General features: G+C 44.2%; 2 protein-coding genes across 2 annotated transcripts; one reads left to right on the forward strand and one right to left on the reverse strand.

Moving 5' to 3' along the window:
- Nucleotides 1-29: 29 nt before the first annotated feature.
- On the reverse strand, nt 30-8,364 carry LOC137890621 (sodium- and chloride-dependent betaine transporter-like). The gene is made up of 15 exons (XM_068734780.1): nt 8,281-8,364; nt 5,399-5,627; nt 5,175-5,309; nt 4,894-5,031; nt 4,347-4,449; nt 3,691-3,823; nt 3,409-3,543; nt 3,011-3,114; nt 2,790-2,914; nt 2,590-2,702; nt 2,362-2,499; nt 2,166-2,268; nt 1,776-1,876; nt 1,017-1,187; nt 30-685 (listed from the first exon to the last, which is right to left on the reverse strand). Exons 1-15 carry the CDS (start codon nt 8,362-8,364, stop codon nt 587-589), a joined length of 1,911 nt encoding a protein of 636 aa, XP_068590881.1. The 3' UTR covers nt 30-586.
- LOC137890607 (kinesin-1 heavy chain) lies at nt 8,331-21,773 on the forward strand. The gene is made up of 26 exons (XM_068734762.1): nt 8,331-8,671; nt 12,806-12,893; nt 12,975-13,048; nt 13,150-13,254; nt 13,841-13,889; nt 14,169-14,224; nt 14,321-14,408; nt 14,501-14,625; nt 14,769-14,873; nt 16,069-16,214; nt 16,380-16,528; nt 16,682-16,872; nt 17,116-17,184; nt 18,048-18,254; nt 18,598-18,741; nt 18,840-19,028; nt 19,131-19,248; nt 19,482-19,537; nt 19,686-19,795; nt 19,978-20,079; nt 20,326-20,386; nt 20,579-20,650; nt 20,752-20,856; nt 20,993-21,209; nt 21,324-21,477; nt 21,579-21,773. Exons 1-26 carry the CDS (start codon nt 8,546-8,548, stop codon nt 21,580-21,582), a joined length of 2,910 nt encoding a protein of 969 aa, XP_068590863.1. The 5' UTR covers nt 8,331-8,545; the 3' UTR covers nt 21,583-21,773.
- The last annotated feature ends 2,851 nt before the right edge of the window (nt 21,774-24,624 follow it).

The following is a 24,624-nucleotide window of genomic DNA, read 5'->3' on the forward strand; positions in this document are numbered from 1 at the left end:
GAAAATGTGAAACTAATATGAGAGTATAAGTGAGTCACTTTTCCTCCTGAAACAGCACAAAGTACAGAGTTCATGTTTAGAGCAGAAGAACATTTGTCAGTCAGTCTCTGTCCTTTAAACTGTCCTCACTAAAACATCTTTGTCTCAGAGAAATGAGTAGAGTTTGAAATCACGTGTCGCTTCTTAAACACTGCGATCTGTTCTCCACAAACTCAGCACACGGCTTTACCTTTGACTTCACTAGATAAACACTTAGAAGTCCATGCTTTGCTAAAAACTCTACACTCTGTGTCAATCTTTCTCTTTTTAAACATAGGCTGACATTCTTTAAGGGGTTAACAGCTAACTCACATCTCCCTTAAGCTCACTTCACCAACACAGTGCAGTGACGCTGCTGCTCGCACACATTCACTAACAAACATAAACTGAGAAACGAAAACAGCAACAGTCTCCTTCAAAATAAAAGCATTGCAGCTGTATTCCGTGCATGTTGTACACTTATTAACGTTTTATTCCTAATGTCCCATTGACGTCCCGCGGTACAGTGCCCAGGTCTGCTCTAGTGAATGTGATGTTGCAGGTGACACTAAGTCGTCACTGCACACGTCCTCAGTTTAACAGTCGTTCCCTCGTCTCTCCTCTGCCAGGCTGGATCTTCAGCAGGACGACAAAGGACGGACAAACGCTGGAACACAGGAACGAACAAAATCAGTAACTTTACACACTACTTTAATAATCATTACACTCATGAACATTTTCACCCCCAGAGCTAAAAATGTGGGACAGCCATCCTTCACAGACCACAACAAAAGACTTGGATGAGGTACCATGCAGTCCAGCATGCATAACTACCCACACCACTGAATATGACTGCATGGGCTTCAATCTCATCCAACACAGTTTAAAACAATCTGTATTTACCAATGAGTGGCTGTAGAAGACATGAAATCATGAATCAGATTTATGTTCTTTTTGAGGCATCCAGAGTTGCAGAAGTGTCTTCTTTGAACTCTGACCTGTCTGAAGGTTCCTGCTGTCGAACACATCTGTCCAGCTGCCCACAGTGGCACCATGAGGACAGAGGAGAGTGTCATGGTCCATCCCAGTGCGTACGCCCAGTCAGGGTAAACGTACCAGTCATTAATCCTGAGGTGTTTGTAATCAACCAGGTACAGGATTAAGGAAATCTGTGAAGGTGCAAAGAGTTTCAAGTTTTTTGGGATAAGAAAATAAATTAAAAAAGAGGTTATCTTAGAAAAGAGACTCTTCAATATGGCTTTATTCTGCACAAAAATGTCACCAGTCTGCTCTTGCTGGACCGTGAACACAGACTGTTAGTCATAAACAGTTTGCAGAGCCACAGCATGATAAGCGTGTCAGCGTGAGCTCAGATTATTCATTTACTTTCACAGCATGGCAAAGTCCACTTGGGTTCAGACTAAAGCATCGGATGGGTTAACATGACATTTTGTACAGACATGTAGTATCATCTCCAGAGGATGAATCCTCACTTTTCTGATCTCCTGGTTTTCAGGGACATTTCTCCATAAGTATTAAATGGATCGACATGAATTTTAATATCTTTGGTGACCCCTGAACCGTTCCTCTGGTGCCATCAACATGTCCAATTTTTGGTCCAAATACCTGCAAAACGAATCTGTAATTTGTCTTTAGTGCCAAGTGACTAAACTATGTGTTAACACTCACGCACAGTTCTAACAGACGTGGCTGTAGACTCCTATTCTTCAAGCAATGAAAACACGTTTCTGACTCACCAGTGACAGCAGAGGAATGACGTATTTCCAGCACAGTTTGAAGAAAACAGATGGTCTCTGTCCAGTCATGTCCTCAATGATGTCAATCACACGATCAGCACCTGATACACAGACTGTACGTTAGACCAGTTCTAAATTCATATAACGTTTCTTTTTTTTTTAGCATTGGAGCCCAAATAAGACTGTGACCAAAGAGGAAGGATAAAGAATCTCTTAAAATCATTTGGTTACATTCAGGTAATGCAACCAGTCCGACCGGAGTTATTTAATGAAATCCTAGAAACCACTATCATTAACAGCTTTTCTTTTCATATTCCCTTTAGACTAAGGGCATTTAGATATAGTCAGATATGTGGGAAAAAAAAGGGATACAATGTATTTTTTGCATACCAAAAATCCAGGCCAGAGCCAGGCACTCGGATAAAGCCATGAAATAGTGACAAGCTCTGGTCATGCCATAATAATCAACCAGCTGGAATATGTAAATCCCTCCCTGCAGCAGCAGAAACGACATGAGGAAATAGTTTTACAAACATTTTGTGACAATAGATGTTTGAAAGTATCCTCATGGAACTATTCCATTCACCTCAGTGACCAGCAGCAGATGTATGAGGAAGAAGAAGGAGCAGAAGAAAAGGACGAGCAGCTCGTGTCTTCCTGGTTTACGAAACAGCTTTGGAAACAAGTCGCTTATTGCCGTGATAAAACACTCCACTGCCACAAACTGGGGATGAGACAATGAGCAAATAAGTCATTTTTGTGCCTGCAATTAATTGGTAATTAATCAAGAGGTAATGCAATAAACGTAACTGACATGTGAGTCAACGGTCAGCAGAATAAGCATCAGGAAGAAACAGACAGTCCAGAACTGTGGCAAAGGCATCATAGCTGTTGCCTGAGGGTAAGCGATGAAGGCCAAACCCGGACCTGTGAACAGGAAACATCAAGAAAGACAACGTTATTTGTACCTGGACTTATATGAAACTTCAACATCATGTCATATCAAGTCTTTACCTGACTCGACCACAGCGTCGACAGCCACGCCCTGTTTCTGAGCCATGAATCCAAGTACGGAGAAGACGACGAATCCAGCGACAAAACTGGTCCCGCTGTTCAGCAGACAGAGCCACAAGCAGTCCCTACAGGACACAGAGTCCTCTCGATGAGACGAGAGTGGCTTTGCAAAAGGAAAGTATCCTAACATAAGCGATTGTGTTTTAGCAGCTGATACTCACTTATAACAGTTGTTGTTGTACTCATTATAGCTGCCCAGGACATTAAGAGTCCCTGCAGTCAGGCTGTAGGAGAAGCATATTTGAGATCCCGCCTCTATCCAGACCTGTTATATCACAAAAAAGTATATATTATATTCATGTGAGCGTCATTACTTATTGATATTTTGTATTACAATGGTCTTGACTTTCTCTAAGGCACTGCAATACCTACACTGTTTGTGAGGATGTGTCATCACTTCACATCAAGAGCCAGTAATTTCTGTATTTTAATAGGATTTGGATTAATAAATGAACAACACAAAAATGGACTGTTATTGAGATAATTACTGATCAGTCGCTGAACACTTTCTCTTGCCCCATATAGAATGATACCATACATGCCAGCAAGGACAAGATACCTCAAGGTTCGCCAGGCGGTTCAGGTCTGGATACAGGTAGTAGTAGATCCCTTCCCAAGCTCCAGGTAGAGTAAGACCCCTGATGAGCAGTATCAGAAGCATCGCGTAGGGGAACGTGGCAGTGAAGTACACTACCTTAAAAACACAAATGAATAATACTAATTATTTGTAATGCCTAAAAGTAGTGGAGATGACTCACGGAAGTACGTTGTAGAATACTTACATAAAATGCATGATGGTTTCTGTGTATTACAACGTTTTAATTCAAATGTTACCGCTGACCTTTCCAGAAGATCTGACACCTTTCCAGATACAGAAGTAGCAGAACACCCAGCAGGCCAGAAGACACAAAGCCAGCTCCCACCTCACACTGCCCAGCTCCTCAATGCCTCCAGACATGCCCAGCACCCGCCGTCTGAGGAGAGGGGGAGTTTAAGAGGTACATATGAAACAACGTTTCAGTTTACCGCACGAGCAAGTAGCAACCAGGCAAAAGGTAAAGTCATGTCCGGTAGGATAAGCATTATATGTTTTCATCATCTCATGGTCGGCAAGTGCTGATTTTAGCAAAGGCTATATTGAACTTGAGTGAAATAATGAGTTTTTCCACTGGTAAACCATCCATTCGTTTTAATAAATAAGGATAATAATGTGCCAATAATAATTGATAATAAAGAATTGAAATAATCAATGATTTATTTATTCATCAGCAGTGATTTGTAATGATAGAGGCGTCGTTTTATTTGTAGGATTTATTGCACAGAAGACATCATGCAACCTTTTCCACAGACTACGTAGGGCTCATGTTTAAATTCGATGGTTAGCCCCTTAAAATGACACTGTATATCCAAGTTCGTTATCATATTTTATAGTTAGAGTGGGTCATTATGATGCATGATGCATTAAAAGTCATAAGAACGAAGGGGATTTAGACTCACTCCCAGAACTCAGTGGCAGCAGAGGTGGTGTTTTTCAGCATGGTCAGATATGCTGTCAAATTTGATGAGGGGGAATCCAAAATCGTAGGACCCATACAGTTCGCTGGTTTAGAGAACAAACATGATAACGGTTACTCTCACACACACTAGCAGAGGATGTTACACTGTGGATCTCCCAAAAACAGCTTTCACTCTGATAAAGGTTAAGGGGCAATTGTCAGGGCAAACATATCTGAGTTTAAATAAAATAGCAAAGAAATGACAGATATTGAAAATGGGTGTTACTAGTATTTGTGGTAAAAGTGAGCAGTTACAGGTAACAGCTGTTATTCAATTCAATACAGTAAATTCAATTTAAGACTTTGCTGCAGTGAATTCTACTATATCTTACGTAAATATATCCAGTGTCCACTGCATTTCTGCTTTTCCAGGTGACTTTGTTTGTCTCTCTTGTTATTCATCTCAAACTAATACCTATTGAACTTGCAGATATAGTGAGAACAGGGCTTGCCTTGACAGTTTTCAAGCTTTAGAAAGTAAATCTTACCTGTATTCCAGATGTTCTCACATGTGGCCCAGGGCGCCTGGGCTCTGAACGAGAACACCAGGTAGAAGAGAGCCCAGACTTCTATTATAATGAAGCTGAAGTCGTAAAATTTTATCACCAATTGTCCACATCCGATTCCTAAAATACAAAAAAAAGATACATGTCTTTTCCGAGGGTTACTCAGAGCAAGAAGACTTATTTTCTGCAGTTGAAGTCTGAGTATTGTGTACAATTTTTTATTTTTTTCTTCAGCTTCATCTTTTATCTCAGTACAAACTCACCTTGTGCCAGAGGACACAACTTCCTCCAAAAGGTGACGAATCCTTCCTGGGTGTACTGACCAACTGAGGTCTCCAGTAGGAACAGAGGTATCCCACACACCACAGCTAGCAGACCATATGGCACCAGAAAGGCCCCTGGGTATGGAAATAGAGATATATATATGCATGTATGTACAAGTTGATTAAGTGTAAACAGCTCTAAGTTCAGAATCTGTATGATTCACCTCCACCATTCTTGTAGCAGAGGTAAGGAAATCTCCACACGTTGCCCAGGCCGACCACATGTCCTGCAACAACCAGGAGATATTCTGTTTTACTGGCCCACTGTCCTCTGTCTCCAGCCTTCTTCTGGTTCTCTGTTTTTCTTCTTTGTCTGTTCATCTCAAGATCAGGATCTTCATCAGATGTGTGTTTCAGTTGTAATTCAGAAGTACTGCAAACTGATCTTTGCTTCTTTTACTGTGTCCTAACCCAACTTCACTAAATCCCTGTTCCCTGTGTTTTCTGTTAACAGGTGACCTATAAAGGGCTGAGTCTCACTCTGGGAGGCAATGCGGTCAAACAGTGAGTGTACAAGTAAATGAAGAGATCATAATGTTCACCTTTCAGGAGAGCAAATAAGTGATTTTTCTGAGTACAAGTACTTTTAAAAACCTTTCATTTCAAAGTACTTGAAAAAAGTACTTTGTTCTTTCCCAATTTAGCATGGAAACATAGAACCAGAAAAACATGGAATAATGCAACTTGTTTTGTATTCCATCACAATGAAGATCAAATGGCATTCCTTTTTGTACATTATTAAGTTACATTACAGCTACTGACTGCTCCTGCTCCTGCTGTATCATATATTTTCCTCGGTCTTATTTTATTTTATTTATTTCATTTAAAAACCTGTGTGTTATTCATTTTCTTGCCTCTTGGCCTCATATGCTGCCTTAACATGTAGCAAGTATGTTTTCTAAAAAGCATTGCGGCAACAATTTGTAAGCACTAATCAAGCATTACAGGCAATGTCGATTCATGTAATGTTATTCCCCAAACACGTCTATGCCTGCAGTCTAACACATTCACAATGAAAGTAAATCTTCCCGCTGCAATACTATAATAACCATGACATGGACAGCTGTTAACTAATAGGCTTAGTTGGACGCTGAGCCCTTTGGTACACAGTTAGGGTGGGGTGGAGGGTTTCCTATGAATATGTAACTCAGTATTATAAAGCTTTCTCTTTCTAAAGTACCAGAATGTGTTCAAGAAAACCAGCTCATATTACTGAATAACCCTCCCGTTTGTTCTTCCTCTGTCGTCGATGGTGACAGTAGACACTGTGGTCCGTGGGGACTTGTTGCTCAGGGACAACCAGACTACCCTGTCAGCTCACACAGAAGCACCACACCCTTTCGCTGCAGTAGAAGGCCAGTAGAACTGGTATTTGGATAAAGCACTCCAACATGAAAAAGGATATCCCTCACTGTTTCAGGGAGTGGCCAGAAAATGTGTTTGCCGTGGCTTTTGCTCCATTATGGCATCTGTTGAGTGAGGTCAGACATGATGCATTTTTATTTAGGCGGAGGTCTCACAGCTGCAGCTCCCTCTCTTAAAGACAGCTGAGTCACAGGCTACAGTAATATCCTCTTTTGGGTTTAACAATAGCACCAGTGTTCATAATACTCCCCTTACATTTTCCTGAAGCGTGTCTTCCACCCTGTGTGACATCATAGTCTGTGTCCGTGTTTCATTGACGATTTCACACACTTGTAATCAGGGAAATGTTCATGGCTGCATTTAAAATGGAAAATCTTGTTTCATTTCACACACATTCCCTATAATACAGCGCAACATATACAGTAATCTGGAAAACCCAGGGCTGTTGAGTAGAACTTAGTTGTATGGGTTAGACAGCTTGTCTGCAGATTATGTATTGATAGACTTCCAAATGGGTCTATGGGGTTTTACAGGTTAAAAAGGGCATTTTGCAAGATTACAAGGTGTCTTTTATTGTCATTGTACAACACAGGGTTGTGAAACAAAAGGCAGTTTGCAGTCCCATTTCGCTGCAGGACAAAAACATACAAAGCAAAACTATATTAGAGTGGAGGCAGTGGCTGGGGTGGGTATTGTCTATTAATATTCATTGAGCTCTTTGCAGGCACCTCTTGTCATCAATATCACTGATGCTCTGTAAAAATGGGTACCACTATGTTCTGGGCGGGTTTAATCACCCACAGTTGAGCCCTACTGTCCTGGGCTGTGCGTCATCATTTGTTATGTTTCCAGTTTGGATGCTTTCTATTGCTCTTCTGTAAAAGTTAAGAACTTGGTTTGGGAACTTTGCCGAAGATATACAGCTGTTTTTGAGCTTTTTTCACCAGGAGGGAGGATGACCACGTCTGGTTGTTTGGGATGCTAATGCCAATGCTCAAGGTCAGAGTGCTAAGTTTGCCAATCAGTTTCATGGGGGGAGATTGTGTTGAATACTCAGATGAAATTTAAAACAAACCTTCTGATGTAGGTGTTGATTTTCATATTTTCCACAATTATTTCTTAAATGAAACCATTTTTTTCTATTATATTTTACTTTCATTGTTAGTCATTTTGGACAATGTAACAAAGGAAAATTCAATATTGTTTTATGGCCATATTTGATTTTTATATTATGCTTGCATTAATGTGAGTAAGTACCTTGAGTTGTCAAATATCTTCTCATTGATCTGCTAGGCAATTTACTACATAACAATATACATTAAAATGTAAAATTACTGCTACAGAGGATATCCAAATCCCTCACTCCTAAAGTACTGTATGTTACCAATTTGTTTTTACTGGTAGTCCAATGACTTGCCTTTTTACTTTTTTTCTAAAAACAAAACCTATAAAATGTATAAAATATGATGTGTTTTGATAGATACAAATATAATACAAATATACTGTTTAATTAAAATTAAAATTCTAACTTATTCTACTAACAAAATGATAAAGCCCTGGTTCTTTTGTTATAGCTCTATTTCTATACAACCCCCTGTATACTGAGTCTGTATTATGTCCTCTTGTCATATACATATATATATATTTTATTTATTTTTTTTTTTTTTTACAACAGCCGGACGGACAGCGCGAGGAAGGGGAGCGCCGAGGTGACGTCATTGTGATCCACATCCACAGCAGCAGGAGCTGATCCACACCGGTACATCATGGCTTCCTAACAGGCACAGGGAAGTGACCGAGAGGAGGAAAAACAAGGATTTCTTGTTGAATGACCGACAGATTATCGCCCTTTCCCCAAGAACCACCCTAGATCCCTATAGGGATCCAGGATACACTTTAATTTTGATATTGGTGAATTATTTCCATTCGTATAAACCGTGTGGAAGATGGCCGACCCGGCGGAGTGCACCATCAAAGTGATGTGTCGCTTTAGGCCCCTGAACAGCTCCGAGGTGGTCCGAGGCGACAGATACATTCCCAAGTTTCAAGGGGAGGAAAACGTTATTATCGGGGTGAGTCCTTTTATCTGTTGAACTGCCTATTTTGACAGAGCCTTCTGGAAGCAGTTCAGCCATTTTTGATTGTCTTGCAAGCTACGGTAGTTAGCCCCTTTTTAGCTTGTTAGCTAACGTTAGCTATAGAGCTGACCTGTTAACCGCTGCGTTATGGCGCCACCAAAACAGTCAGTTACATTACACTTATGACATATTCGGTGCCCCAGATACATGTATAGTCGGCAGCAGAATTCACATTAACATTTCAACATGCCAGTCGACTTGCTGCTCGCGTGAAATGTCACTTTTCTGTGACATCTCACGCGAGCTGTCATTCAACAAAAGCCACAAACAGACATGTTTTAAAATGTCGCCAGCGTTATAGTCTGCTATATGCTGCACGCTATAAACACACCGCATTATTATCCACGCCATTAATTGATAAGCAGCCCATGCATCTGTAACAATTAAAGCTGTTATTTATGTAGGGTTCAGCATAAAGCGTAACGTTAAGCCTGCTTTGATTTAAGCTAGTCGTGGCTAACTCACTAGGCCAGCTGGTAGGTGACAGATTAGCCGGCCTTGTGCTAGCTGGCTAGTTTTAATGCTGTTGCTTAATTAAAGCTAACATTAGCTATAGCTGACCAGCTGGTATCACAACACAACACATTTTGTCGACCAAGTTAAAATAACCTTTTATTGGAATATAACACAACATAAAAGAAGACAATGATAACGTCATAATAGTGTCATTGACAGTGAATTGTCATATTATAAACAGCCCAGTGGTATTATTTCTCTCTTGGCCTTCATTGACTGGACACTTAAGAGTTAATAGACCAACAAGTTCAACTACATATTCAAGTAAATCCTTAATCTGTTTTCTTTACATGAGGACGTTCAGGTTTGGGATCAAATCAAAGGTTTAATTAGGGGTACAGATCAAGCTCTTGATGGTAGGAAATGCCCTTTTCTAATGCACTGCTACCTCCATTTTACTGAATCAACAAAGAATTTGTCCAGACGTCAATTTGCAAATGATGTGCACTTGATGCTTTGTCATCATAGGCCTATATACAGTAGCCTATGTCTTGAAAAGACGCTGTTTACTTGACACAACCTTGGCTGATGCCATGGCGTGCCTCTACTCTATAGCTGTATGGCAGCATGCAAAGTGTCTTCTGATTTGCCTTATGACTGTAGTAATTAGGGAGCATAACAACAGCATAAATGCCAGGCTGACATCTCAAGTTTGTACATGCTGATCACGCAAAAGCCAATGCTGTATCATTAAAAAAAAAAAATAATCGTGGTTAAACATTAGTTTTCCTTTGTGACATTATCTTTTTTTCTTTGTGGACTTTGTGTCTTTACTCGCCCGAGCTTTAAAAGAGTTTACTAGGCAATAGAAACTGATCTTGAATAGCGTTCACAAAGTAGCAGGTTTCGGCTGAGTGGATGTGAATCACTTCCTCTTTGTTGTTAAACTACTAATTTCGGTGGCGAGTACAACAAGACTATTCATTTTCTGTCATGCAAAACGCAGGAGGCTGTTGTAGCTGTGCGGTGACTTCTCGACTAGTTTTGCTGACACTATTTTGAGGTCTTTAACTAATCACGAGTGTGCTGTCTGTGCCCCGTCAGGCACGGTGTGGCCCAGCCCAGTTCAGAGTGCCAGTCATAGTGTCAAAATACCAGTGCACATTGTGAAGGATGCAAGTGTTGCAGACTAGAGCTTTGTAGGCGCTGCTGGTGCATCTACACTGAGAAGTACAACACTAACAGTGCCCATAAGCAGCATCACAGGCCTCCTGGGTAATCCCCACTGTGTTTTCTCTCCTGGTAACCAGCTGTTCGACCAATCGGAGAAGGCAGTTGGCGAGGCGCTGGGCAATCGCTCCGGGTGGGGAGGGCAATTATTATGGTTTTGCAGACGCTCTTATCCAGGGCGACTGACTCACTTAGCTCACATTTTGTATCCGTTTTCCAAACAATCGAGGGCGTGGACCCTGTTTTAGGGTCGAAGTCTCGACAGCAGTGCTGAGTGTGAGCAGCCTCACCGTGGCAGGCTTTGGTGATGCCGCTTTGGTGCGTTGCAGACGTGCTTGGAGATATTCCCTACACCTAGAGCAGTACGCCCTTACTCAGCTGTGCCTCGCTTAAAAGTCCTGCCAGCCTTTTTGCCGGAAAGGGAGCGAGACAAAGTCACCAAATGAGGTGGTATAGCTGCCGTGAGCAGCTGGATTTGCCAGCGTAGTGCGAGTGTGCAGCAGGTGAATTATTTATACTTCCCCTGTCAGTTTTGCACATAATAGATCAGGTCAGTTTTGCTGTCATATCTCATACATTGCATACAGTAGCCTGGTACGTACGCCCCCCCCCCCCCCCCCCCAAAAGAACACAACGCAGATACTTTCAGTGTAATGGTGGATTTGCGTGTGACATAATAGGAAAGAAAAAGGATTAGAGAGATAAGTAAAAGTGCTCCTAATGCTTTTAAACAAGTACATAACAGATATGCATTGCAGCAGCAATTGACACCTGTTCTTTTCCTGCCAGCTGTGCGCAAGGAAGGAGGAAGCAAGGTTGCCAAAAAAAAATCCCAAATTGATAAAACATGGAATATTGAGTTACTTTGCATAACGGCAAATCCAATTAGATTTCATGCGGGAGACAATAAGAATAACCTTGGACTGAGTGTCACGGTCTCTCCTGAATGGCTCTGCCTGGGCAAGTATCGTAACAAAGCCATCAGGAAGCAGAGACGTGACAGAGCACTTATTAATGCTTTAATAATGCTTTTCACTGTAATTACACTCCGGGCAAGTAATCCCACGAGACAGAAGTGTAGGTACCGAGGCCAGTGGCAGTCGTAACAATGAGGACATTAAACTCGGGCTGTGCCATTGTTTGCTGACAGCGTCTGGCAGCCATGATAGTGGCTCTGGGCTCTTTGTTGTGGACCGGGTTAATTGCCAGGATGTGGCTAGCTGGGCTGAGTTATCAATGTCTTCAGATGCTGCTGCTCTGCGTTGCAGCGAGCTGTACTTTGGATGCGACCGTCTGTCAGGAGGGATTATGAGCAAGAGAGTGCAAACTGAGGACGTCTCGGCTGTAGCGGTCTGAAGTATTGCAGCGCTGGTAAAGGTGCCTGTAGCTTCTAATGCTAGCCAGGGACATATTTGTGGTTTCACCTTGAGTTATGAGTGTGTTTACATGTCCTAAACAAGGTGACACCGGCTGCGTGTCAACATTGTCTACTGCACTTACAGGTGTTAACACTGAATCGATATCTAATCTTGCAACCCGGGCTGTCACATGTTCTTAAACTCTTAATGCAATACAGCTCGACTCCCATACATCAGGCTGGAGACGAGATGAGTCACCTGGGACTTCAAACCTCTAAAGACGCCGTGGCATCTCAGCTGAACCTCCGGATTGCTCGTAGCATCACTTTTTTTCATTACCCCTGCGGTTGGCCCCTTAAATCCAGCTATTGATCGCTGTCTCTCTGGAGTTGTGCTTTGAAGTTTTGACTCGCCCATAATAAGAACATCACAAATGGCTGCACTCATGCTCGTGTGAAGTAGGCCGGCTCTTTAGCCAGTGTCTGAAAGCTCAGACTCTAGTGTAGTACATCTAGACTGTTGCAGAGGAGTTCACATGAGAAGTTGTTTTCAGGACGGCTAACTTTCAGAGGTGAACTAAACTGCAGTCAGCAGAGGATAAGTTAGCCTGAGAACGTCAAAATGTGACAGTTTGGGAGCGTCCTGGTGGCCAGACTGACCATCTAACGCAGCGCCCACTGTGTGCGTCTGGCATGGGGTCACCTCTCTATTGTCACTATCAATAAATGGCAGACATGTACATTTTTGGCTGAAATGTGCAGCAGGGTCAGTAGGGACAGCATGCATATGGCCTTTTCTTTTTCTGAAGGTAGACCTCAGTAACGGCAGCAATCACTGCTCACGCTACAATGTTTCCAAATAATCCGCTGCTACTGCCGTTGAACATGCAGAATGCGTAGCGTCCTGTTTGCCGATGGAGTTTTCTCTGGTTTCGAGCAAACAAAAACACGTCGCCGATTTATTGATTTGAATGAGGCGATGATGCTTTTTGTTTATTCACTCGCGCCTCCTCTCTTCGTTGTAGGGCAAACCGTACATGTTCGACAGAGTGTTTCAGTCAAACACAACACAGGAGCAAGTGTACAACGCCTGCGCCCAGAGGATTGTCAAAGGTGAGGTCTCACGTTTGATTTAACCAGCTACACGCTACACTTATCAAGTCTTTTTTTAACAAAAACCTGTGTGTCTTGTAGATGTTCTGGAGGGATACAATGGGACAATTTTTGCGTACGGGCAGACGTCATCTGGCAAAACACACACCATGGAGGTGAGGAGGACTTCTAAGAGCTTGTGTGCATCTTGTTTTTGAATGCAAAGCTTCGCTTCACATCCTTACGTTTCTATTCATGTTTGCTCTCTTGTTTGCAGGGGAATCTCCATGACACAGATGCAATGGGCATCATCCCCAGGATAGTTCAAGATATCTTCAACTACATCTATTCCATGGATGAAAACTTGGAGTTTCATATCAAAGTGAGTAGTTAGAAGGGGACAATTAAGAAGCAGAGTGCTGCTCCGGCTACAGCGACACTGCCCTCCAAAATAGAGAGAATTCCAGGTTCAAATAGTGTGTTTAAAGTCTGATATTCACGTCTCACTTCCACTATTTCAAACTGTGGGTGCACCCAACAAGTCACACACTTCTTGTTTTGCAGCTTGCTATTACTAAGCATTTTGTTTAGAGACGATACAAGTGATGTGTAACATGTCATGTACTTCCTGGCTGACTCTACTCATGCACTACAACATGTGGTGATATGTACTTGTTGTGAAGGGAAGAAGGAACATTTAAAGTGGCGAGACGTTAACTTGATTTCATAAAGAGTATTTTTGCTCTTCAGAATATCTCTAACTCATGTTAACTGTGAACATATCCAACCTTTTCTCTGCCTGTTATTCATAATAATTAGGAATTATTATCAATACAGCCTGCTGTGTGTGTGTGTGTGTGTGTGTGTGTGTGTGTGTGTGTGTGTGTGTGTGTGTGTGTGTGTTTTGATTCACTGGTGTGATGTTGCAGGCGGATTGCCAAATAATGAGGTTCTTTCTCTGTTCACAGGTTTCATATTTTGAAATTTACTTAGACAAGATCCGGGATCTTTTGGATGGTAAGTGGCGATAGTGCACTGAACATAATGCAGGGGGGACGTCACCTGTAAACACACCGACTCTGTTGTTAATTGTCATTTGTTAATGTGTATATTCTATATGTCACTTATTTCAAGGTGTATAAACCTGTTAAGTGGAAGTTTTCTTCGTTCGCACACTGTAAATCAGCCAATTGGGAAACATTTTAGAAGTAATGAGATAACATTGGAAGCATACATATGGATTTAAACCGAATACATACTGTACATGTCTACATAAATGTTTCTTCTCATCTCCAGTGTCGAAGACCAATCTGTCCGTGCACGAAGACAAAAACAGAGTACCATATGTCAAGGTGAGCCGTAACCTCCTGTCACATGTCAAACATCCAGTAAAACCCGTTTAGTGACGGTCAACAACCCGAGCCTCGTGTTTGTGCTTCTCTTTGCAGGGCTGCACTGAGAGGTTTGTCTGCAGCCCGGATGAGGTCATGGATACAATCGATGAAGGCAAATCCAACAGACACGTAGCCGTTACAAGTAAGATCCCATCGCGTGGTCTCAAAGTCATGGACTGTGGTTTGAGGCTGATGCGTCTTTTTAAAACCACGTGGGTGTCATTTCTCCTTCAGACATGAACGAGCACAGCTCCAGGAGTCACAGCATCTTCCTGATAAACGTCAAACAGGAGAACACTCAGACGGAGCAGAAGCTCAGCGGGAAGCTCTACCTGGTGGATCTGGCTGGCAGTGAAAAGGTACAGAGAACCAGCCGTCGGAGATGCAGATCTCTTACATTGTGTACATCGGACGACCCCCATTCCCCCTGTATCGTCTACTTGAGCTGGGTTCAGATTAGTGTCTCTGACTCCTTGAGGTTTTTTGTCTTTGTGTCTTTCAGGTCAGTAAAACGGGAGCAGAGGGAGCTTTGCTGGATGAAGCCAAGAACATCAACAAGTCTCTGTCGTCTCTGGGGAACGTCATCTCTGCTCTGGCTGAAGGAACGGTCAGTACCTCTGTCTCTGGTGTTCCCCCTTAGCTCTCACTTTAAACCTGTTGAATGTTGAGTGCTGGTGTTCTCTGGGTGTCGGTCTATTCAGTGTTTCCAAAGGAGCGGTGTACATGTTTGAAAGCTATGCTACAAATGCCAGCAGCGTTACTGTGGACTCAACGGTGACCTCGCGTCTGCTGCTCTGGACCAAAACGCACCGTTCGGGTTAATAAAGTTGATTTGAATCTGAACAACTTGGTGAAACTCGCAGAGATGTTTCCTGTCTTATATCATCTCATCCGCCACATCCAGAGCAAGGACCAGAGTTAGTGCTCTACCTTCTCCCAGAAGAGAGCCTGCTGTTTTCAGGGGGAAACATGCTTTAATGGATAACGCCCCTAATTGAGGTTTATGTCTTGTCAGTAAAGCTTTAATCTTTACTTCAGATCTTAATGAGACCAAATTAGTTTTGTGGCTTTTTCAGCACAACACACATTAGATCCGTTATAGCCTCAGGTGATGATTTGTTTTATGGTATTATGAAATTACAGACATTACAGTCGATGTAACGGACAGAAGGGGAATGTGCTGTTTACCAGCTGCACAGCCCAGAGCTCGGTGTTTTTTTTATGAGTCGTCTTTCCCGTGAAAGTGCTGTTTTCAGTCATCTACAGGCTCTTTGTGTCGCAGGAATAACGGATAAGAACTTCCCTCCGAGCAATGTTTTTCTTTCCCTGCTTCACGGTGATTTCACACTTTTCACTGTAATCAACAATTGGTTTGTTCTTGGGCCCCTTCGCTCTGTAAACAACCTGAGGGGGGGGGGCCGCAGAGATATATATATATATAAGTGATGGCCTAAAAACAAATGAGCTATTGTGCAGAGATGTGTCACTCCGGACTGAGCATTGTGGAGTCTAGAGAGTTATTGCAGACTTCAGCTCAGCTCTTTGTATCAATACTAATAAAGTATCACGTTAGCGTTTCCCTGCCATCTAGTTTGGTTAAATTGAGGAGAATTGTAACTGAAGCCATCACTTCCTGTCGGCTCTGTGCGTTGTTGTTTTACATTACATTAACTCTAGGGTGTGTCCTGATGCTAAAACCCACTATCAACCCACTTTTTAAAGCTGATATTTAGAAGCTTTTGATGAGTTTGCATAGATTAAATGTTCCTGCGTTTTGTTTTGTTTTGTTTTGTGTGTCCCAGGCCTACATCCCCTACAGAGACAGCAAGATGACCCGTATCCTGCAGGACTCGCTGGGTGGGAACTGTCGAACCACCATTGTCATCTGCTGCTCGCCTTCCTCCTACAATGAGTCCGAAACCAAATCCACCCTCATGTTCGGACAAAGGTCGGTAGGCCACCGCTGTCGCTTACATGTATTAATAATCATGATCACCGTGTGTCCACTGATGGTTCACGCCTGGTCACTTGTACGTTTAGATAGGAATAATGGTGCATAACATGTTCTTGTTTGAGTCCTTTCAGCTGAATGAAGCCTGTTTTTTGTTTTCAGAGCAAAGACCATCAAGAACACCGTCACAGTGAACGTGGAGCTGACGGCAGAGCAGTGGAAGCAGAAGTATGAGCGTGAGAAGGTGAAGAACACGACTCTGAGGAACACCGTCACCTGGTTGGAGAACGAGCTCAACCGCTGGAGGAATGGTGAGGAACTAGACTGCGTCTTATTCCGATGTTACAGGAAACATGGGTACACTTCTTTGTAGCTCCTTACACACTCATACTTAACGCGTGTGTGTGTGTGTGTGTGTGTGTGTGTGTGTGTGTGTGTGTGTGTGTGCGTGTGCGGTACCTCAGGTGAAAGCGTGCCGGTGGAGGAGCAGTTTGACAAGGAGAAGGCCAACGCCGAGGTGCAGGCCCTGGACAACATCATCAACGAGAAGCAGGCCTCCACGCCCAACGTGGCGCCGGGTGTCCGCCTCACCGACGTGGAGAAGGACAAGTGTGAGGCTGAGCTGGCCAAACTTTACAAACAGCTGGACGATAAGGTGAGTGAGAGTAACACAGCTGTGGGAATTTTGTAGATTTGGAGCGTTATGTTTCAGGTTTCACACGCTACTTAAACATCGAAAACAAGCAAAAATACACATGAATTTCATCTTGAAATCTAAAAATGACACTGCTGAAGGTTAACTCGATCATTTAGCCACGATCAGTGGTCTGTCACCTCGTACCGACGGCCTCCAGTGATGCTCGCGTTAATGTCTCTTTGTGTTTCTGCACTCTTACAGGACGAGGAAATCAACCAGCAGAGCCAGCTGGCTGAGAAGCTGAAGCAACAGATGCTGGACCAGGATGAGGTGAGTGTTCTGCAGGTGTGGAGTGAACTCTTAGGGCCCGCCTCTCAGTGTAATTAGGGCGTGTCCAACTCCACTTTTGCTAGTTAAGCAGCACATCTTGGTGCAAAGTAAGGCCCACGGTTTGTTTTGTGCGTAGCATGAATTAAACAAATCAGCATCTCCCATCCAACTGCTCACTGCAGCCCTAGAAGAGTCTCCAACTGATGACTTTCATATTGTGTCCACTGATAAGGAGGACACTTCATTTACTACTTGTCACTGTCTATTGACTGTTGGTGCTAAATTAATGTGGCTCATTGTGAAGGAAGGTATTTGGTCCCTCCAGCGCTTCCCAAAGTCTCATAAGATATCCGATTTAAGCCGCGTCAGCAGCATTTGGGCGCAGCGGCGGTCCAATTAACCGTATTATTGTGAGGAGGAGCGCTGAGACGGCACTGCAGGTTTGAGCAACACAGAACGCCTCAGACAAAAGAGCCGCGCTTCATTTTACAGGGTCGTCATCTGCTGACTCTGTGTTTACCTGAGTGTGTGTGTGTGTGTGTGTGTGTGTGTGTGTGTGTGTGTGTGTGTGTGTGTGTGTGTAACGAGCAGAGCGTACACGCATTGTGAACCCACCTATGTCAGCGCATCTTACTATTTCAATGATGACCCCTTTAAACGGCAGGAAATACTATCACATTTGCTACTTGCACAGCGTGGGAGCTGGGCACTGTGCGCCACTCATAGACTGTTTAAAATGTGGGCGGAGCCTCCTTGAAAATGCAACAAATGCTAATTCATCCACATTGTGACAAACGCTGAACATTGTAATGAATACTGAATAAAACAAGCGTCGTAACTACACTTCTCTCCTCTGCTCGCAGCTTCTGGCGTCCTCCCGCCGCGATCACGAGAACCTCCAGGCGGAGCTGAACCGCCTGCAGGCGGAGAACGAGGCCTCCAAAGACGAGGTGAAGGAGGTGCTGCAGGCCCTGGAGGAGCTCGCCGTCAACTACGACCAGAAGAGCCAGGAGGTGGAGGACAAGACCAAGGAGTTTGAGGCCATCAGCGAGGAGCTCAGCCAGAAATCGGTGAGTCACTGCGGCGCTTTAATTTAGTTTAATACGCCTTTTATTTCTCCTTCAATTTGGTTGTTTTAATATACAACACACACACACAGACTTTTACACATTTATTGCTGCCACCGCTTCTTTCTTTCAACTTTAAAAGGACTTGGTTGCTGACTTTAAATCCATTAAATGTACAACATGTTAGATTGATAGAGGAGTAAACGTCCTTTACAGAAGAACACACTGAGTCAAAGATCTCTCTCTCTCTCTCTCTCTCTCTCTCTCTCTCTCTCTCTCTCTCTCTCTCTCTCTCTCTCTCTCTCTCTCTCTCTCTCTCTCTCGCTCTCTCTCTCATATCCTGCAGTCCATCCTGTCGTCTCTGGACTCTGAGCTCCAGAAGCTGAAGGAGATGTCCAACCACCAGAAGAAGAGGGTGACCGAGATGATGTCCTCACTGCTCAAAGACCTCGCTGAGATCGGCATCGCCGTGGGCAGCAATGACATCAAGGTACCGGTGTGCCTTGTGTGGGTGGTGCTTTTTTGAAAAGCTTCCTCCATGTGGTTGTGTCTCTTCAACTTTCTTCTTCTTCTTTCTGCCTTTTGCAGCAACATGAGGGCAGTGGCCTGATAGATGAGGAGTTCACGGTGGCCCGCCTCTACATCAGCAAGATGAAGTCAGAGGTGAAGACCATGGCGAAGCGCTGCAAGCAGCTGGAGGGAACCCAGTCGGAGAGCAACAAGAAGATGGACGAGAACGAGAAGGAGCTGGCTACCTGCCAGCTGCGCATCTCCCAGGTACGTGGAAACGAACCGCAAACAACGTACCCGTCTGATCTCTGTGTGTGTGTAATCCTCATGAAGATCATGTGCATAAACATCTGTTTCCTCCGTCTCCAGCATGAGGCTAAAATCAAGTCGCTGACCGAGTACCTGCAGAACGTGGAGCAGAAGAAGAGGCAGCTGGAGGAGAACGTGGACTCTCTCAACGAGGAGCTCGTCAAGCTCAGCGCTCAGGGTGAGTGACTGTTCACGGGGATGAAGCACCGACTCTCACTTCAAGTCCACTTACATGCCATTAATCCTAACGGGAGCTTTAAATAGCCTCTTTAACTCAAACGTAACGGAAACAATAAGCAAAATACGATTTATTTTTAAGCCCAATCCCAAGTCATTTGAAGTCTTCAGTGGATACTAACATCCCTGTGTTCTTAACTCATGATAATGAATCCTGTGTTTTATGTTTCACAGAGAAAGTCCATGCGATGGAGAAAGAGAGTGAGATCCAGACGGCCAATGAAGTCAAGGTACGTTCCTCAGACTCCATAAAACACAAGTGAACACTACGGTTCTGCAGGTTCTATGAGGAAGGAGAACTGTGAATGTAACATAAATACTTGAATCGACTTCACGGCTTGTTGTTTGAAAGTGTGTTTCTGTATTCTGTGTGTTCAGGAAGCGGTGGACAAGCAGATCCACTCGCACCGCGAAGCTCATCAGAAGCAGATCAGCAGCCTGAGGGACGAGCTGGACAACAAGGAGAAGCTCATCACTGAGCTGCAGGAGTAAGCCTTCTGTTTCTAATGAAAGCACAGCTGCAGACAGAGCTCCATTTAATATCATCAAGGAAAACACGGTTTCAGACATATAGAGCTAGCTGACGATAGTACCGAGGTGAAATGATACTCGGATGTACAGACTGAGTCAGCAGGTTCAGGTGATCACGGTGCTCTGTCGTCTCTTCTAGTCTGAACCAGAAGATCATGCTGGAGCAGGAGAGGCTCAGAGTGGAGCACGAGAAACTCAAATCCACCGACCAGGAGAAGAGCCGCAAGCTGCACGAGCTCACGTACGCCACACACACACACACACACACACACACACACACACACACACACACACACACACACACACACACACACACTCTCTCTCTCTCTCTCTCTCTCTCTCTCTCTCTCTCTCTCTCTCTCTCTCTCTCTCTCTCTCTCTCTCTCTCTCTCTCTCACACACAGCTCAATGTGTAACACATGTGCATCCCTTCATCAGCAGCGTTGTGGTGTAGATGTTTACTGCTGTTGTTGTTTTTGTTGTTCAGGGTGATGCAGGACAGACGGGAGCAGGCCAGGCAGGACCTGAAGGGTCTGGAGGAGACAGTGGTGAGTTCATGATCTAAAAGCACTTCTTGTGAGTCTTTGTCATAGTTGTGATGTAGTCGCTGAGGTGTCATACAGACCCGTAGGAACAGACATTTACTGTTACTGTTGCTGTGGGTTTGTTTGGTGTATCTGCAGTGTTCTTTCACTCTGTTCCAATCATCTCAATCCATCTGTTTTTGTCTTTCATTCAAGGCCAAGGAGCTGCAGACTCTGCACAACTTGAGGAAGCTCTTTGTCCAGGACTTGGCTACCAGAGTGAAAAAGGTGAACCTATTGATGACAACATGACAGAGTAGTTCTGCCACAAACGGCAACAATGTGCGTATTATCTAAGTTCTAATGCTTGCGTTTTGTTGGTCGCGCAGAGCGCTGAGATGGACTCGGACGACACAGGCGGCAGCGCAGCGCAGAAACAGAAAATCTCCTTTCTTGAGAACAATCTTGAGCAGCTCACCAAGGTTCACAAACAGGTGGGAAGTTACTAAACACACCCAGAAACCAGACGGAGTAATGCTGTCCTTGTCCTGTTCTTTCTCCGCCTTTTTACGTCACGGTTTGTTCTCCCGTCTGCTCCTCTCCATCACGGTCTTTGCTCTAACTCCACAGCTGGTACGTGATAACGCAGACCTGCGCTGTGAGCTTCCTAAACTGGAGAAACGTCTTCGTGCTACGGCTGAGCGGGTCAAGGCCCTTGAGTCTGCTCTGAAGGAGGCCAAGGAGAACGCAGCCCGCGACCGCAAGCGCTACCAGCAGGAGGTGGACCGCATCAAGGAGGCCGTCAGGGCCAAGAACATGGCCAGGAGGGGACATTCGGCCCAGATCGGTAAGAAAGGGGGGGGATGAGAAACACCTTCTGGTCGGGACAGAATACACAGAATACACATTTTAACATCATCTGAAACGGCCAACCCTCAATCTCCTCTTCCTCCTCTTCCAGCCAAGCCTATCCGGCCCGGGCAGCAGCCAGTGGCGTCCCCCACCCACCCCAACATCAACCGCAGCGGGGGAGGCTTCTACCAGAACAGCCAGACGGTGTCCATCAGGGGGGGGAGCGGCAGCAGCGGCAGCAGCGTCAGCAAACCCGACAAGAAGTAAGAACAACACGCCACGTGTGTGCGGGGAGCAGTTGTGTTTGCAGAAACGCGTCCGACGTCCACTAACGACATCCTTCTCTCTTTCTGGACATCTGCAGCTGAGGAGCGGCGGGACAGAAGGACGAACACCACTGAAGAAGCCAATATCACCCCCCCGCCCAGCCCGACAGCAACGTCATTCCACAACAGCGAACAGGCTCCTCGTCGCTGCTTTGGAGCCACGAAGGAGTTTCTGAATTATAAATATATATATATAAATATTCCTGGCCTGTACAGCTCCAGCCCCCCCCCCCCCCCCCCCCCACACACACACACACACACACCTCCACTCACTCACCCCCCCCCCCCCCCCAATTCTCATCATGACTTATCTCTTTTTCTCGTACTGGATATAATAATATTAATAAATAAAAAAGGACAACACATTTCATTTACAAAAAGGCGAGATAGGATTCGTTTCCACCGAACCAAACGCGGTCGTGAGCGCAGCCTCGGCGAGCGGAACCGGCCAACACCTTTTTAAATGTTGTCGCTACGGTTTCGTTTGTTTCTTCCGTTTTTGCACATTCTGTCGTCTATCCATCGAGTACTTCTGCACCGCGCCATGCTGAATGTAAGGGTAGCAGCAAGACCCGGAAAATACAAGAAGATACCAACAAACAAAAGAAAAAGGAGAAGCAGCTTCACCCCGTAGGCTGACCTCTGTACATTTCAGCGGCGCTATTATCGGTTAACACTTTTCTCTCGATAGATTTTACAAAAGACAACAACAACAACAGCTGTATGGTTTTGAATTAACTAGATGGCGTCGAGCACTACTGTTCTGTCCGCTCGTGTACAGATGTAAAATTGGCACTACTGCACACACTGAGAGAGAGAGAGAGAGGGAGAAGAGAGAGAGAAGAGAAGAGAGAGAGAGAGAGATTAAAAAAACCACACACACGTGCGACGGTGTACTGTAGATGTATTTAACTAAATACCTGTGGAGGAGAATTGTTTTTATCATTAAGTTAAAATAAAACCTATACTCGTTATTGGTGACTTCATGAGAAGGATGTTAAAGAATGTAGGAAGGAAGGAAGGAGGGAGGATGATCCGGTCAACACGACACACTTCCACCTGTTAGCATAGCCTGTGCCACGTAGCTAAATGTACTGTCTTCACTTCTCTCGGTGGTTAACGGCGCTGTGTTGATGGGCGCTGTTCATACCTCTCTGCACACGTAGTCTGCAGGCGTACAGACGGAGGGGGCTCACCCGATGCTCGTCTGTTCCCTCTCCTATCGTGACGTCGGCTCACGGGTGCTTCGCCTCCGTTATTTCTTCCCTCTCCTCCCACGTGTCGGTCGCTTCTAATAGATTTAAGACCTTTAACTGTACGAGCCCCCCTTTTTTCTTTTTTTTTGGTTGTGAGTTAGCAGAATGTGTTCTGCTGGGTTTTATTGTACTGTACATCTCTTTCATTGTTCCATAGCTGTGCTTGTTTGAAGGGGGGGAGGGGGGGCGGGGTCAGTCGTTGGGTCGGACCTTTTGCTGCTGATCAGCCAGTCAGGAGAGCAGGGTCTAAAATTGCACAACAATCTCCTGTCATCATCTGGAGGAGGGTTTCTCATTCATGTTGTGTTTTATTGTCTTTGTCGTGTTTTTAAATTACCGCCACAGCTCGTTTTTGTTTTTTGTTGTTGTTGTTGTTTTTTTTTTAACCCTATGAAGCCCCGGAGAGCTCCATGTGATTGTAACCCCGGCGTGACGACACTAACATCTTGTGCAATACACTGTAAAAAAAAACAAAAAAACACACTGTATATCAGTGGACTGGCAGGTGTGTGATCAGGGTGTGCTTGCAGCCACGTAGAGCCCCCCCCCCCCCCGATCCGCTTACTTTTGGCCCTCAGTGTATTTCTTTCATTGACGTTTCTAAAAAGCTGAATTGCTGATTCCTCCTGTAATACGCCGTGAGCTCCCAGTAGAGGAGGAGCCGGTTGCATTAGCAGAGAAAGCTTTTTAGGAACACGCATTAAAGAATCTATCAAACTGCTACATGTTTGGCTTAGACTAGTGGAACAAAGCTAGCTTTATAAAGGAGGGGGGAGGGAGGGGGGGAGGGTTTTGGCTTTCTCTCCTAAGATGTCGCACTAAAACATGTCGTCTTGTAACGGGAAAGTCTGGTTTCGTAGCGCTTCTTCTCAACTCCTGCACTCAGAAACACTCCACCCGTGTCTGTTCTTCTGACTGGAGAACACGGAAGCTTCTGTACGTTCATAATTTAAAGTGGTAATAATGACTTTCTACAAAGCTGCATCTATGACAGGACAGTGTTTGGTGTCTATCGAGATGGTTTATTCCCTCTCTGTGTAATCTTCGACATTAGTTAAGACTTTTGCAGCATGGACCTCAAAAAAAAATGTTTATCCTTTGACCTTCCACCCAAAACTGGACGTGAATTAAAAGAAACAGCGAAGAGTAGTTGAGGCGTTAACCTAAATTGGATCTTGCATTAATTCTCAATTTGAAACGAAAACAAAAGTGTAGCCACTTTTTTTATTACTGTGTAATAGTTGGTCATTTTCTTTAGAGGACAGTTTTGAGGATCCGTCGGTGGACAGAGGTTCTGGATCATTCCTGGAGAACTGGGGCACAAACGGCTCTGATGAGGACGGAGATGGGAGGTTCATGAGATCACAGTTTTTGGATTGATTGCATGATGTAAATGTATGTGTGATTAAATAATTATGAGGAAAAACACGCGCGTCTCTGTTTCCGTTTGTGGAAGACTTCCGAATAGTTTTTTTTGCAGTCAGCCGGTTAAATGTGGACGTGGTGTCACGCTGACTCATGGCTTTATGAAATCTGACATTTAATTATGAAGAAAGGTGAACATATTTAGTGTTCTTCATGGTTTGGTTTAAGCTTTCTAAATACAATTTTAATGCTACATACATGACATTTTGAAGTTCATAATAAGTCGACTAATTACAGTATTCACACACTCACACAAATGTCTCTATTGAAACCCATTAAAACCACATATTTGCCATTACAACATAAAATCAAGCTTTCTATCTGGAACATCTGGCTTTAAAATAGTAATTTTGAATATTTCCATGTTTGCCACATGGGATTAAATACATGTGATTTGCCTGGT

The sequence above is a fragment of the Cebidichthys violaceus genome, unplaced genomic scaffold (assembly GCF_023349555.1).
Source record: "Cebidichthys violaceus isolate CVI_PGR_0920_01 unplaced genomic scaffold, fCebVio1.0.p SCAF_67, whole genome shotgun sequence".
NCBI lineage: Eukaryota > Metazoa > Chordata > Actinopteri > Perciformes > Stichaeidae > Cebidichthys > Cebidichthys violaceus.